Source organism: Eulemur rufifrons, chromosome 3, assembly GCF_041146395.1.
Source record: "Eulemur rufifrons isolate Redbay chromosome 3, OSU_ERuf_1, whole genome shotgun sequence".
NCBI classification, from domain to species: domain Eukaryota; kingdom Metazoa; phylum Chordata; class Mammalia; order Primates; family Lemuridae; genus Eulemur; species Eulemur rufifrons.
The window spans coordinates 75,572,711-75,589,754 of record NC_090985.1 but is presented as its reverse complement, the minus strand read 5'-3'; the positions used below and the strand labels follow the sequence as shown (position 1 = coordinate 75,589,754).

The 17,044-nt window shown below is 35.8% G+C and overlaps 1 protein-coding gene across 1 annotated transcript in view; it reads right to left on the bottom strand.

The window, feature by feature from the left end:
* Nucleotides 1-17,044, bottom strand: part of ZNF704 (zinc finger protein 704) — a 205,384-nt gene that overhangs the window by 151,949 nt on the left and 36,391 nt on the right. Inside the window, exon 2 of the mRNA XM_069465503.1 lies at nt 8,466-8,707. Within this exon, the coding sequence (XP_069321604.1) occupies nt 8,466-8,707 (242 nt within the window). The remainder of the gene's footprint in view (nt 1-8,465; nt 8,708-17,044) is intronic.

The following is a 17,044-nucleotide window of genomic DNA, read 5'->3' as shown; positions in this document are numbered from 1 at the left end:
CAACAGTGACAGCCCCATATCTATAAAAAAATTAAAAAAAAAATTAGCAGCGTATGGCTGGTGCACGCCTGTAGTTCCAGCTACTTGGGAGGCTGAAGATCTCTTGAGCCCAGGAGTTTGAGGTTGCAGTGAGCTAAGATGATGCCACTGCACTCTGTGATACCTGGGCACAAGAGCAAGATCCTGTCTCAAAAAAAACAAAACAAAACAAAACAAAAAAAAAACCAAACAAACAAAAAAACAAAATACCCACCTAAATGCAAACCAATTCTGCAGAGGCAACCTATGGCATGAGTACCACAAAAGTGGAATAACGTCACTCCTAAGCATTTTGGAACATTCCCATATACCCAACCTGTGCAATAAAGCCAACGGTCCCCCAGCATAACAGTGCTACTGGAACACCTGAAGTTTCAGTTGTAAAATTTTCTCCATTTTGCTGCCAGCAATGATTTACAGAAGGACATCTACTAATTATCCAAAAACTCTTTGGAAGTGATACTTGCAAATTGCCTGAACTTCACAATTTCGGTATTTTATTTCAAAACTACCTAGTTGATCCAGAGAGCATATCCTTCAATAGCACAATGACACAAATTATTAATTATCTTAAAAATTCATGTTAATGACCAAAATTCCAAATTCACAGTGCAATTCTAAACAGGTGACACATTCTAATTAGGCATCAACTGTGTGGGTATAATAAAGGGCTGTAGTACACAATTATCGGAAACTGATGAATTTTAAATGTCATAAAGTCAACCCAAATAGAGTGTAAAGCTCTCTTTTTAACCCAATGCCAGCAAAAAAGCAGAGTGTAAAATTCTCTTTCAAACACACACATACTACATGAGCCACATTTGTGTCATAGAACACAAGCTTTTCTAAGTCGTAATTAAGAAAATTAAGATAACATCAATCAGCATTATTAGTCTTAGTGAAAGAGAACTGCTGCTTTAGAAAAGTTCTCTGTCTTATCTTATTAACCTCCTTCACATTCTTATAGAATATTAGGAGAGTCGAGTGGCAGCGTATGTACATTTAAATTACAGAAATCCATCTGTAGGTATTTGGCAGGAAGAGAGGGCTATTTTTAAAACAACAAACAAACCCCCCACCATTCCATTCAATGAAATTTTGCCCCAGAGTAAGAAGGAAGACAGAACTGTCTCCTCCTCTTCTTTTTTTTTTCAAGTCACTGATATTTATTTTATTTTATTTTATTTTTTTATTTTAGGATATTACGGGGGTACCAGTTTCAGATCTCAAGTCCTTCATGGTGGGTTCTGGTCTCATAGGTAGTTGAAGACATTGTAAAGAATAATTTTGTCTCTACCTAATCTTGATTTACTTGTTGACTTTCCCCAGCAGGATGGGGCCTGACTGTGTACTGACGGCACCATGTGTGTCATTAAGTCCTAATGTCAATTTTATTAGTTCCTACCATTTTCCTGTCTCCATCCCTCTATCCACATGATTATACTTGAGTTTTAGAAAGATCATTTTGGCTAATGTGTAGGAAAAAGACAGACTGTGGCCAGAAACCAGGAACAACAGTTACTTGCTGACCTGAATTACTGAAATGATGGGAAGGGATGGAAGTGGATAGAGGCTTTCTTGGAAAAGATGCCCTTTACCACTACTTTATGAAGATTGCTTCAGTTTTCAAGGGGAGCCCACAAATTATACAGTATTATTGTTTCTCCAACATGGCTGGGTGCATTTGTAGTCCCCATCCAATATATTTTTTAAACAGAAATGTTCTAAAATTTCAGTGTTCTATTTTTTAAAAAGAAATATTACAGAGTTTGTGACCTGAAAAGTTTTTAATGCATTTAAACATTAAACAGTTGTTCCAGGAATTGCTATTCTAGAGATTCAGAAATAAAAGATACCAATTTTGCCTTATCTCACTTAACTACACATTTGACAAAACAGACTTTCCTACAAATGGTATAAAGTATATAAAAGACGGGAAAATGTAGACAACACAACTGAAAACGGTAGTCAAATTAGTTCACAGTTTTCCATCATACACATAGGGTATTGCTTATAGCTCAGGTCATTTCCTAACTCTGAACTCAAAGGTCAATGAGTTTCTGAAGTTCTTTTAAACTATGCAATTCCCAGCCTGGCATGCTATTAGAAGATGATTTCATTCTATCCAGCAAGTGATAAATATGACATCATTATATTTTAAAACCCTGCAAAACAAACAGTACCATATGGTTTTTTTCCTTCTAACTGCAAACTAACAATCTGTAGTATTCTAATAAACTGCTGTTAGGTCTAGGAATATTTTTGTCCAAATTTTTCCTTTTTCCTTGTTATAACTGGTTTGCTAATAGATTTCTTTAGCTTTAGAGTTATAATTAGAAGACAGTTACTTCTTTGCATAATCAAATTGTAATTGCTATTTGGGTGAAATCCAACCAATTTAAGCATCAGTATCTTCAAAATCATAATGTCTGGCAAAACCAGAATAACAAATGCCATGCTCTGATGATCTAGGTTATCTAATAAGGCTTGCCTAACTGTTGAATTTTTTAGAGGCTGGATAGCCAGTGATATTAGAATTATCAAGGTATTTTAAGGCATCACAGTTGTAAATGACAATAAGTTAATGTTCTCAAAAAAAAAAAAAAAAAAAAAAACACTAATGGTAAAGATAAGGAACAAAAATTCACATGAGGTCAGAAACCTACCCTAGTCTCAGGTCTGTCATTTGTTGAATATGTGTTCCTCGGTGAGTCACATAATGTCTCTGAGTCTGTTTACACATTTGTAAAATGGGAATTAAGATACCTAACAATAATAAGACATCTGTCAATTTTTCAGATGCTTCATGGCTGTATTTGCTTCCTATGTCTGGGGAATCTCCTAGCACGTACATCTCTCACTTTAGAAGCCAAAAAGCCCAATTGCAGGCCCTGGTTCTGCAGAGCCAATGACCATACTATGCCTCTAGCTGCCCACCCTCCTGTCCTTTTTCTGACCCGCTTCCCCAGCCTTTCCAGCATCTCTGTGAGCTACCTGAGAGTCTTCCAAAAAATTTCACTCTTTGTTAAATCAGCCAGAGCCATTTTCTGTTGCTTACAACCACAGCGGCTCACTTCTATTTCAAAAATACACTTGAATTTGTCCACTTCACTTCCTCTCAACTGTCACTCTAGTCCAAACTACCACGCTATCTTGTCTGCACTACTGCAGTGGCTTCCTGACTGTTCTCCCTGTGTCCATTCTTGTCCTCCTCCAACCATTCTACACATACGTAACAGCCAAAGTGATCTTTCATCAATACCAATAAAATCATGTCATTCTCCTCCATAAAAATCCTTCTTGTTGACTTAAAAATATAATTTAAAAATCTTTAGCACAATCAGTATAGCTCAACATGATCTGGCCCTGCCTTTCTTTCCAACCTGAAATGTCCACCAACTGATGAGTGGATAAATAAAATGTGGTCTATCTATGGAACAAAATGCTATTTGGCAAATGAAGTACTGATATATGCTACAACATGGATAAACCTTGAAAACATGCTCTTTTTGTATTCCTGTCCTATACTCTTGAAGTCCATTTTCCTCAACTCTCCATAGGGATCAATGAAGCTAGTATTTTTTCCCATAGAGATACTTCAAAAGTACTTAAAACTACATATTTATAATTAGTAACTATTCATTCTTAATTTACAATCTCTTTTGGAGGGGGCTGTGTTTTACCTTTTATAAACAGGAATTACTAAATTAATGTGATGAAATATTCAGAGAGAGAGAGAGATCAGTCTTTGAGTGACTATTGTCCTCACTGTTAGCATTGACACTTCTAGTATTAATACTTGTTACCCCCCACCCAAATCACTGCTCCCCAATGATCCTAAAAGTTTGGAAAATGTTTCCGTTCTGCTAATGATAGATTTTTAGTTCCAAAGACAAATACTATTCGCTCATGTGCTCTCTCACACGCTCTTGCTCTTTCTTTGTGTTCAGTTTTCTCTACTGAAGAATGTTGAATAAGTTGATGAATATTTTGAGTACCTCAACTCTATAATGTACTCACCCCAGTCACCCTCAAAAAAGCAAACAGTGTTTCTTCTTGAAATCAGTCAGGCAATATCCGCTGGGTAAGTGGACTCTGACATCAAGATTTGTCCCTAGCAACCCTAGGCAACTCAGGAGAGAGAGAGTTATGTTCTTTCCTCTCATGACTCAAAAAAAATTAATCTTGGGATCCTGGAACCAACAATCCGTTGCCATTTTTCACAGGAAGTTTGCAGCCCTCTTAGAAAATGAAGATTCCAGGTGGTCTACACTGATAGCCCAGAGCTGCCAAAGGGCAGAAAAATTGGTCCCTGCCTCAAGCCTGCACAGCACACAGCACTTTTAACATATAAAGAACAATACTGGGGGGCGGGAGGAAGGCAGCCATGACAACGCGCCTCACAGACCCCCAACAATGGGTAGCTGGCTGACCAAGGGCCCAGCTGCTGGGCTCTGAAACCGCTGCCTTTGTGCCAGGGCCACAATCCCCACACGCTGCTCCTAGCCAATGACAGAGCACAGCAGGGATACAAAGGCCTTGCAAGGCCATCTAGGACACTTCCACCCAACTTCCCCTCCCTGTCCCCCTGCAGGGGCTCCGTCTAGCACCCCAGTCTGACTTGCATCTCCCTCCTGCCCTGGCTTCTCCCGCCTGTTTCTCTCAGATGTGTTTTTCCTAATAAACACATGCATCTTGGCATTTGCTTCTCAAATGACTCAGCCTAAACAGACATCTGGATTAAAGACTTAAATTTATATTTTCCCCAAACTAGTAACTTTTAAATGGGTTCTCAGAAAATAGGTAAATAATCAGGGATTCTGTATAGTAGATCTCAGAGTTCCCACTTGTCCGTTCCATTCATCCCTATCTTGAAAAAGATACCAGTAAGACAAAATTAGGCTTTTAAATAGATGTGTCAAATTAATAACTTTCCTAAAAGATTCTCCTTACAAATCTCAAATTCATCCAGTTCTAATGGGAAGGGGGCAAATTAGGAACTGTCATTTAAAATTAGCTCCTTATATATCTGTTTTCTTGATTTCACTCTAAGCTCCTGGAGGGATGGTACCTTGTCTCATTCTTTTTTTTTTTTTTTTTTTTTTCTTTTTTTACTGAGTACTGAATTCATAGCAGGTACTCGATAAATTTCTGTTCAATGGAGGCAAGAGATAGCTAATCTCTATACCATAGTGAGGTATGGAGATTAAGGTGGGGAGAGGTTCCCAGACCTCTCTAGGGACATAAAAGCAAATATTTTAATAAAATACACCTGTTGTTTTCATTACACAAACCACAGAAAATAAACTTCAAGTTTCGTTTTATTTTACAAACCATAAAAAAGTAAAGTTCAACAAAAATCTTAGCTATCGGGGGAATAAGTAAAAGATAAAGTAAGAAACATTACAGAGAACTGATTTTAAACTGTTGAAGAACTCTGCACTCAATTGGCCTAAAATAGTTATCCTGTCTCCCTTGGAATTAGCCAAAACATAATGTCTGGATATAGGAGAGTAAGTTGCAATAATCATGTGAATACATATACATATACAGGTTTTATATATATATATATATATATACACACACACACACACACACACACACATACAAATTTAATATATATAATATATCTTTTATAAGATATGGATATAGTTGTCCTTTGGTATCCGTGAGGGATTGGTTCCAGGACTCCCCATGGATACCAAAATCCACAGATGCTCAAGTCCCTTATGTAAAGTGGCACAGTAGTGCATATAACTTACACACATCCTTCAGTATACTTTATTCTTTTTAATTTTTTTTTTTTTTTTTGGTAGAGATGGAGTCTCGCTCTTGCTCATGTTGGTCTTGAACTCCTGGCCTCCAGCAACTCTCCCAACTCAGTCTTCCAAAGTGCCAGGATTACAGTCTTGAGCCACCACACCCAATCCTCTGGTATACTTTAAATCAGCTCTAGATTACCCAATATAATGTAAATGCCATATAAATTGGTGTTATACATATTGTTTAGGGAATAATCACAAGACAAGAAAATTCTCTACATATTCAGTACAATTTTTTTTTCCAAATATTTTCAGTTGTGGTTGTTTGAATCCATGAGAGCAGAACACATGGATATGGAGAGATGACTATATATAGACTTCCTTATACCAATAAGTTTCATCATACTGTAGATTTACTCAAACTTCATTATTTATACACTGCCAATAAATATAATTATATTTATCCTTAATAAACAAAAGGAAAATCCTTTATCTCCCTACCATATCAGGTAAAGGAGTTTCTTTAAAACAAAATATTGATCTATTTAGATAATAGAAAATTGACGTTTATTAAATAACTTAATAATAGTACGCAGAAATAGAACAGAAAGGGTTTGAGAGTTGAGCATAATACTCCACAATGTCTGATTTCTTCATCATTTTTTTAAAAAAAGCTATTTATTTCACCAACTATTGGCATACTGTATTTATGACGATTAAATTCCTACGATAGCAATGAAAACAAGTGCATTAGTGGACACCCCAACCACTAAAGCTTTAAATAGTATTTCCCATAATAAATTAATACATCTAAATTATACCTTGTCATTGGGGAATTTTGCTGTACATTAATGAATTTAAAACCTAATTAATTTCCCCACCCTGTTTAAGAACCTCACAATTCACTGGCTTGACTCATACACTTTTAAGTACATTCAGTGAATTTGAAAAGGTGGAAAATATTGCACATACCAGAATCAGAGAAAGCAGAAAACATTTTTCTTCCTCCTCTTTTTATTATTTCCCCCAGAAATATTGCAAGTGGGGTGAAATTAAAGAATAAAAGTATACCTAAAACAATCTAAGCAATTTGAAATGATTAATTCCAGGGTTTTTTTTTTTAACATATACAATGGTCTAATGAGAATTTTACATAGAGTAAGTCCTATAGAATTGTAAGTTGGCACTAACCTGACACTGGAAGTCTAACTTTTGCCCTATAGGCTTAGGAAGAAAATAAAAGCATAGCTCTTCACGTTTCAAATTGTTAATATGACATTTTTCCTATCAGTCAACCAAATAACAGATATAAACTGAGGTGCCTATCGGGTTTAGGGTGTTAGAAAACATTTCACGATGAAGCCACTGTAGAAGGGATTACTCCTAAACAATTTAACCTGTACTTAATATGAGAAAAATAGAAAAGCAAATAATTCCGAGTAAATAGAAGTAAATAAATATATAAAAATTTCCAATTAAAGGTTAAGGAAAACAAAGAGGCCTATAATTTTAGAAGGTCTGACAAATTTGATAGCAGGATAGAATAATACTTAATTTTCTAGAGAAGATACTTTTGATTTAATTCAGAACGAAATAAAACTCTAATTACAAAAAGTGAACAGGTGGAAAAGGCACATTTATTCCTTTTCCAAAAATACTGGTTTTCTTGTTAGATGTCAGAAACCACGTGAGCACATGCAGGAATTCTCAAACAATTGCTTATAAAGTTTCATTATAAATGATTTTTGGCAACACATATTAAAAACAAGCAATCTTTCATGCTAAAACATCTCCTTTCTTTCCTTCATCTGACAAATATTAATTGAGTCCCGAGAACATAATTAAGAAAAGGACTAGGTACGCAGCATGTACAGAATGGACTAAAATCCCTGCCAAGGTAAAGCTTACTTTCTAGGTGAGACGTTAAGCACAAAAGTAAGTGACAGGTCTAACGTGTTTATTCCACTGCTGTTCCATTGTCATTCTGCCATGATATTGTCCTTTGGTTCAGTGCTACTAGATATGGGTTAAATGAAATTATAATATGATAAAGGTCTTTTGATATTTCAGATATACTCTCTTGGCCAAGTTTTAAGGTAGATCTGTCTTAAAATGATATCCTGATATAAGCCAGGGATCATCAAACTTTTTTACATATTATAGGCTTTGCAGGACACCAATGGTCTGTGTTATCTATTCTTCATTTCTTTTAACCCTTTAAAAATGTAAAACCATTCTTATCTCACAGGCCACACAAAAAACAGGCCAGGGACCAAACGTGGCCTGCAGCCATAGTTTGCTAACCTCTGACCAAAAGACCTGAGTACACTTGCTTTTAAGCAGCTATGCTCAGTCCTACATTCCATGTTTCATTCTATTTTTTTTTTTTTTGCATTTATTCTTTTGCTCTTTATTATTCATTTACCAAAATCTAATAAAACATTCTTTTCTAGAGCTGCAATAGTTCCAACTACAGCAGCCTCAAAGTCAGTTCTGAAAAGTAGGGCCACCTGCTCTATTTCACACAAGCAACAGAAAAAAATTCTTGGCAGAAAACCTTTCATAAGTCTATATACTGAAGAGAGTCTATACACTGGCAGAGATTATGCATGCTCCCCACCAACTTCCTGGGGCAGAAACATATGAGATCTAACATTCCCTTACCTTGCTGGAGGAACATCAATATTGGAAGAAACAACTTTTCGTTTTTGTTCAAGGAGACAGATGGAGCGAGTGTTTTCTTTTTCATGGTCAAGGGCCCGGTTGGCTTTTTTGGTGTCTGCTGTTTTCACATCTTCCTCCATGGCCAAGGAGAACAAATGTTGTTGAGACATTTTTCTACTAGAGTCACGTTTTAAGTCCTCTGATTGAAATGTGAAGGTCATGTCCCGCTTAATGCTCCCCACCTGTGAAATGAAACACAGACATTCTTACTCACGCAGAACATCAGCTTTGCACGAGCATTGAAGATGGCTGTGAAGAGAGACTACTGACACCGCCCTCTGTGTTCATCTTGAAGATTTTATAGTTTTAATGGGAAAATACAACATAGAAATAAAATAACTAATATTACAAAGTAATAAACGATTGATCTGTCATAATGCAAACAAGAAGCATCAGAGATACAAGAAATGCCTTTCAGGTGTACAAAAGCTCTGAAGATTATAAAGCATAAGAACTCTAAATTTTTTAAAAATTTAAAACATCATTGTTTTCTCTTCCACAACTAAGAAAACTTAAACAGATTGTTAAATATTTCAGGCTGATTATCACATTTAATAAAAGAGAGCTAATATACAAAACCAAATTCTATCTTTGACTATTAATACTGATCTTAACCACACTCTGTCATTTATGAAGAATTGTTTTTTTATCCTTTATCTATAGCAGTTAAGAGCCTAATAAAGTCCCTTCTAAAGCCATATGAGAAAGAAGTCAGACTAATTTTTCTTCTCATTTTTAACTAAATGCAATGATGATTGAGATGTAAGACAAATATCAAAATAAATCTCAGTGAATCGAATCCTGTTAGTTCAGGCTTTGTGATAATTGGAAAAGGAGACTGAAGTTAAAGAAAGGTTTTGTAAGGTAATTGGTATTGCAGATGAGGATTGGAGCAAACCAGTTAAGGTTTTGAACATGCAAAGATGAGTCAGACAATCTGGTAATCTGGAGCCTCACCTATCAGTGGGGTGTATTTCAAAATACGCACAACTATAAGACATTTCACAGGTTCCTAAGACAACCCATCCCCTCAAGTGGAGTCCACTTGTGGACTCAGTAAATCTTCATTCACCCATTTAAACAGAAAATATGCTTGTTTCCTTTTAATTTTAGGTAGGAGAAAAAGCACAAAGCTTTGACCAAATAGATCTAGATGTACAGAATCTAAAGCCATAAGAAGAGGTCATTTTCAGAATAAAATGAGAAAATGTTTGTTTAATATTAACACAGACTGGTAAAGAAAGGTATTAATGACCAGAAATTCTCAGACTGAAGGAAAACTTTAGTTACATGTGCGTTGGAGTCACCAGCCTGTACACGTGTGAGAATTTCCAGAGCCCAGGGATGACTTGAGCTGTGGAATCCACTTGGCTGTCCTGCATCTCTCCTAGAACACACAGAGTGCTCAACAAAGCTTCACTCTCTCCTCAGCCTGTCCTGTCAGGGAGAGGGGAAGATCATCTTCCCATGGTTTTCCTGTCAGACCAATACCAAGCTCCACAGGAAAGTGGTCAGCCACTTTTGGTCTGCTTGTAATTCATTAAAAAGTCGCCATATTTCTTAGAATGTATTAATGAAATAAAATAAGTCCAAGAAAAACTAGTGTCTGCTTTTAAGTATTAACTGTTTTAATGACATCTACACACAATTAGAAAGGAATAAGAAAATATTTAAAACTTCCAAAAATGTAATGAATATTTGATAAAAATGTAGTTTAGAAAATGGACAAATGTAATGACAAATATTTTAACTATCCATCACTAATTAATATTCTATACAACTTTTCATGCCTGGTGGTGGGGTGAGAAGGAAGTGTTTCTCACTTCCCTACCAGCCCATTCCCAATCTGTATTATAACAGGAAAACTCTAAACACCAGGCATAAAAAAAGAAAACAAAGGCTGGTTTTGATAATTATAAATAGTTTCTCCATAAGTGTTATGTATTACATTAATTAAATATTTAAGTAGTAACAGTATTAAGTTGAAGCAATAATTGACATCCACGGCTCCCCTGAGGACAAGTAGACTGGTTGAATGAAGTCCATCCAAAGTTTAAAGGAGGGAAACATTACAGGAAGTCTAGCTTTTGGCTTCAAAAATTTATTAAAAAAAAAAATCCAAAGCAAATTAATATAAATAGAATAAATTTCCTATAGAAATGATGTTATAATTGCATGTCATGCTCTTTGCCAAGGTTTCATAATAAAATAAATTATAGTAATATTCAACAATGCAAGCTATAAATCTTCTATAATACTTTCTAAACTAAACATTAATCTCTTAATAGTAACTAGAGCATTTTAGCAATGTAATGGATTTCAAAGTCAATTTAGCTCAGATTCCTTGTTTAAAAGTAGAATTAAAGTGACCAGAAAGAACCAAAAATAATTGCAGAGATGAGTAAGAGATATTAGATACTTTGAGTCCTGGGTTCCGCTCTTTGTAATGCTGGTGGAAGGGGTACAGGGCAGATGTAGATATTCATTATACCACTTTGCTTTAAAGTTTGCATATACCCATTACATGCTCTTTTTAATGTTATTACATTCATACTAAATGTTATATTTAAAAGACAAAAACAAAAAAGCAAAAAAGGAGAGTTCACAGGAGAGAAGACAGTAGGAAGAATACATGAAGTCAAATCTTCCGAAGTTGGGCTCGGAAATGGCCCCGAGAACTAGGGTGGTGGCTGGAGGGCATGCCAGACAAGAGACTGTTTTCAGATGGGAGGTAGAAGAGCATGTCTGAACACTGAAGCAGAAAGGAAGGGACAAGCAAGGGCTTGCGGCAGCAGCAGAAGGGGAAAGGACTAGCATCCAGCTACTGCAAGAACACTGATTGGAACCCCTGTTAGATTAGCAGAAGAAAGAAGAGAAAGGAAGATATGATCCCATTTATATGAGATTTCCAGAAAAGGCAAATCTACTCCAGAAAAGGCAAATCCACAGAGATAGAAAGCAGATAAGTGATTCCCTAGGGCTGGGGGTAGAAGCAGGAACTGACTGCTCATGGGCATGAGAGAACTTTTTAGGGTGATGTAAAATGTCCTAGAACTACAATGTAGTGATATTTGTATGAGGTATAAGTTTATGAAACATCATTGAACTATATTCTTACAGTGGGATAAATGGTATGGTATGTAAATTATAGCTCAATAGAGCTGTTAAAAAGAAAAAAAAAAAAAAAGAAAGAACCAAACCTGCATTAACTGGTACAGAGGGTGTATTTCTAGGAACCCCTAGACCAAAAATTTAGAAATTGTGGTGCAAAGAGGCAGCCACAAAATCTATAGGTCTTTTTGAAGAAAAAAAAAAAAAAAACCACAGATGATATGACAACCCAAGCTGCTTCAAGCAGGTGAGTGGCCGTACCCTATTCCCTGGAAAGATGGGGCTAAAATCCAGGCCCCATTCAAGCCAGGTCCACAGGCTTTCTCACCCTAGAAAAGAGGGGCATTTTTGTAATTCATTCACCTGGAGAAGACCTTTTTGTACTTCATCTGCCCAAAGGGGGCACTTTTACTCATTTTTTTCCCCAGTTTGCACAATGCCCTGGTGACAAAGCTGTTCCTTGTCTTTTGCGAGGTCTAGGCTAAGTTAACTTCTTTCTTTGAAGCTGGTATCAATTATGTGACTCATGAATATGAGTTGATATTATTAACAGAAAAGTTGAAGCAATCTGAGAAATCACTCCATGCTACAGCTCATAAGCAGGCAGGAGGTTCAATGATAGAAGACAGCTAAGCTAGAAAGAAAAAAAGAATTTGATTGGATGGTGTGAAATCAGCAGCATCAAAGTTGGTAAAGTACAAAAGAAAGAAGAAACAACATGCACAGCACTAAGTAACAAGTAAATTTGCTCACCTCTTGGAGTAAATGGAAATCTGCCAAAGAAGGAAAGAGCTTCTTCTCACAGCTATGGGATTCTTTGTAAATAGCAAGAAGGGAACACAATGTAGGTAAGAAACTGACAATCTCCTCCAAGAGAGATACCTAAGTGTCAAGACAGAGCTGATATTCAAAAGTGTGCTATCGCTTGCCTTCCTGGAACTGAAGTCATTCCCAAAACTCCTGATTCACTACCACCATCAGCTGTGAACAGATAAATAATCTAGAAAAAAAAGCCTAGGAATTATCCTCTGTAACCTTAAAGACTCATCCAGGAAAAGTGAAAGATTTAGGAATTTCTCATAGGGTGTTTTTGTTTTTCTTTTAGCACTTGAAGATTTAGAAGGCAAAGGAAGATACTACAAGCTAAAATTGGCTACACAAATAGTCAAAGATAATGATTTGATTCTCTACACCAGAATAACGCACTCTTGGCAAAAGACAATACGAATCTTTGTCAGGAAATTTGCTGACCTGAAAATAAGGTTTTATCCTAAATTTGAGGAGGAAGGAGGAAAACATCTAACACAGGAAAATTACCAAACTAGAACCCCTGTATGAAAAATAATGAAGAAAAATAGCAAGACTGTTGACTAGTAATTCTCAGAAGAAAATACAAGGCAGAGATTTGAGAAAAATATTAGTCTGGATTTTTTTCTTTCTTAAGCGTCTCTCGCATAAGGAAGAATTATCAACTGTATTCCCAACTGATGAGACTGGAAGCGGAAGGCAGCCTGTATTTGATTCTGGTTGTCACCTTTCAAGACGGAGACTGACAAATCGCAACAAGCACAAGGTAACCTGGATGACAAAAGATCTTATTGAGAAGAACTGGGGATATAATGGCTAGAAAAAAAAGAAAGCTTATGGCCCACACCACATAGCTGCCCCTAAATATGTGTAGGACTCACTGGAAGAAGAGGAATTTGAGTTCTTCTGTGTTCCTCTAGAACCAGGATCAACGGCACCTACTTCTGCTTCCAGCCAACTCCCTTCTGACCTTCTGGTTTACTCTCTCTTCCTTTTTTCCTCTTCTCACTGTTCTACCACATTGCGAATGAAACATTTTATATCTATAACAAATATTTACTACTTTATGTCCAACTGTATTTTCATGGAATTATAAATTATTAAGCAGGAGGAATCCCAGAGACTGCTCAGTCTCACTGAAACATTTTATTTTTCAATGTTTTTACAGAGTTTAAATGTACTTTTCATTTTTAAAATGCTTATTTATTACAAACTATATGCTTGTTAAAATTTCAATAAAAACGTATATAAGGGAAAGCTTTCTATTCCTTCTCATTCTCCTCCCAGCCAAGCCCACACTGCAGTGTTAACTATTTACCACTGCAAAACTTCAAATTACTTACAATGCATTAAACACCTTCCTGTGCATATATACTATTGTATTTAAACATGAATGTGATTAAACTACATATACTATCCTGCAAGCTATGTTTTCACTTCACAATATATCATGAGCATCTCTTCCTATGAGTACAACTACTATGCTTCTTTATTTTGAACAGTATAACATTTCATAAGACGATATATTTTAACCAACTTCTTGATAGACATTAAGGTAATTTTCAATTTTTCATTGTTAAAAATAATGAGCATCCTTGTGTACATATGCATATACTTTTATGTGCTTGTGCAAGCATTTTTGTATGAAAAATCCCTGAAGGCTAGAATTGCTGAATCAAACAACCTAAATTTTCTTTCATAGGTGAACTAAGTATGGAACACCCATATAATGGACATACCATGAAGTCACTATATAGAAGGACATCAGAATATATCCATGACCTACTAAGGGCAGCACATTAGTTCATGATTTAGTTAGAGATGCATATAAGTTACAGCCTGATACAGTAGGCATGATTTCACCGAATGCAAGAAACAAAGTAGTATGCCAAAAAGCTACACACCTCAGGGAACAGAAGACTCGTTGGGCCAAGAAGGCTCTTCCATTTCTTTTCATATATAGTTAAATATCCACATATAGAAACATGCACAATTTTGAGTGGTGAGATTATTAGAGATTTACTTTTTTTTAAGGTTTTCAAATAGAAATATTAAAATAATGAGACAATATTTTGTTTATGAGATTCACAAAAATTATGAAGAATAATGCTCTGCTTTCTAACACATGAGGTAACTGGCACTCTCAGGTACTGTTGGAGAGAATATACATATTTTAGAAGGCAGATATGAAAAAATGTAGCAAAATCTAATTGTGCACCCCTTTGTTACAGGAATTCTACAACAAAGGAAAAAAATAGAAAAGCACACAAGGATATTTATCACACAAATGCTGATAGTATTAGAAAACAAAAATTACCTAAGTAACCATACAATAAAGTCTGGATTAAATATGCACAAATAAAATGCGTGGTTAAAACAATGGCATATCTTTATTGACATGAAAAGACATTTAACATATTAATTGAAAAAAGGAGATCACAAAGAGTATGCATTATATGATCTCAGAGAGGAGGGATGTGAATACATAAAGAGAGGAAAAAATACTGAAAGGGCATTCTAAAATGTTAACAATGGTTTTCTTTAGGTGTAGATTTGATCAGCAAATTTTGCTTTCTATCTTATTTGTATTAATAATTTTTGTGATATCCATGTGTGGTTTGGTATTTTAAAACCTATGAAGTTATCCTATTATGAAAAACTACATATAATGTTTTAAATTCAGTTTCTCAAGAATCTGACATTTATATACCTAATATTTTTTCTTCTACTAGCATTTAGTTATGCATACATACATATATTAAAGGAAAAAATGAATTACTTAAAATAATACATCCACTGGCACTATTACTTCCTTAATTATCAGCACATGTCAGTCATATTGTACTATTAATACAATAACTACCATTGAATTCCTTCTTCCTACTCAACATAGAAGCCCTCCATATAGCATATCACAGACACACACATTATCCAGTGTAATTTCTTACAAGGGAACAAAGCTTCCGTGTTCAATTATATGAGAATACTACCAATTACTGAGTTAACTGACAAATAAAACTCAGAATTTTTATTCCAATGAACAGCTTTTGTTTTCCTAGAAGAAGATAAACAGTGTATGTATAAATATGATATACTTGGGGAAATCGCAATTTTTTTTTAACAAGAATCTATTTAAGTCCTAAATTTCTCTAAATGGTGTCCTTTGTAAATTGGATGCAACTTCCTAAGACAGGGACTGGGGCTCATCAGACTCTCAATACAAAAACATCTGGTTTCCACAGGAAGATGATAACAGCACATCGGAAAGGAAGACGGCTTCTGACTTCAGCCCACTTACTTGATCAATCTTTCCTTCTGTCCACACTCAAGTGCACTCCAGGCCACCTTAATCCTATGGGTTTACAGCAATAAAATGCCAAAAAGCACATGTCAACACTTAGCTCTTGGAAACTGTCCTCAGTTACTCATCCCAACCCAATCAGATTTGAGGAGTTGGCTCTGGAGATTAACTGGATTTCCAGGAATAATCTGCAGAGAGACAGTCCATTTGCCTTCTGGGGCTTTCTGGATAGTAAGAAGTATTACAGCCACTCTGAAAAAGGGCGTGAAATTCAGGCCACAGCAAAACAACGGGAGGCTAGCAAGAGGTTCACTATGCCAAGCAACTCTTTAAGACCGTTCCATTCACCAGGAAACCACAAAGTCACACTCTACGGCAAACTTTATGAGAGAATGTTTCGTATTTCAGATTCTGTTTCCCCACATTAGGATTTATTTAAATAACTTGCTTTCAAGACACATAATAGTACACATTACGTATTTGGTGGCTGATGACACATCAACCACTGTGTGGAGCACAGAATCAGACTGACAGATTTAAAAATATGTTACAAAAGCAGCAGCAAAGTTTATATTAAAAACAGAAACACTTGATTCTCTCAATTAATTTAAAACATTACTGCTAAGAGTCATCCTCAAAGAAAGACCAGAATCTTGGAGTACATTGATAAAAACTACACCCCAAAATAGTCAACAGAACTCTACTCCTTACTTCAGATTAAATTCTTCAAATGCTAGGTACACAGAAAAATAAGGTGGATGGCAAATCCATGCAGTCCTAATGAACAGCTGTAATAGAACCACTTTAAAATCAATTGCTTCCAATTACTGGCCCCTTGATTACATCATTCCTTTAGCCCCCTGAAACCAATCACATGTTTGTCAACTGCTTTTTCTTCAAGTACATACATTATTTTTCCATACCAAGACGGAGTAGCTGGCCGATGAGCATCAGACTGGTTTGGTGGTGGTGGTGATGGGACAACAAGTAAAATTCAGCATGACAGAGTTGAAACCCTGGGTTAGGTTTTGGCATCATACATTCAAAGCACACAACTGCACTATCTCAGCAATCAGTGTTGTCAATGCTGGCTTTACTATAGCAAGTTTTAACTTTAATATCTTGACAATTTAATATTCAACAAAGCATGACTTGGCTTGCTTAATGGAAGATTAGTCAGCAGCACATTTAGGATGGAAAGTTATTGCAAAAATCTTTAGTGGAGAAAGACTTGGCTGAGGTTTCAAGCCTTCTATTAACATTATGCAAGTGAGAACACACAACTTGGGTATTTTTTAAA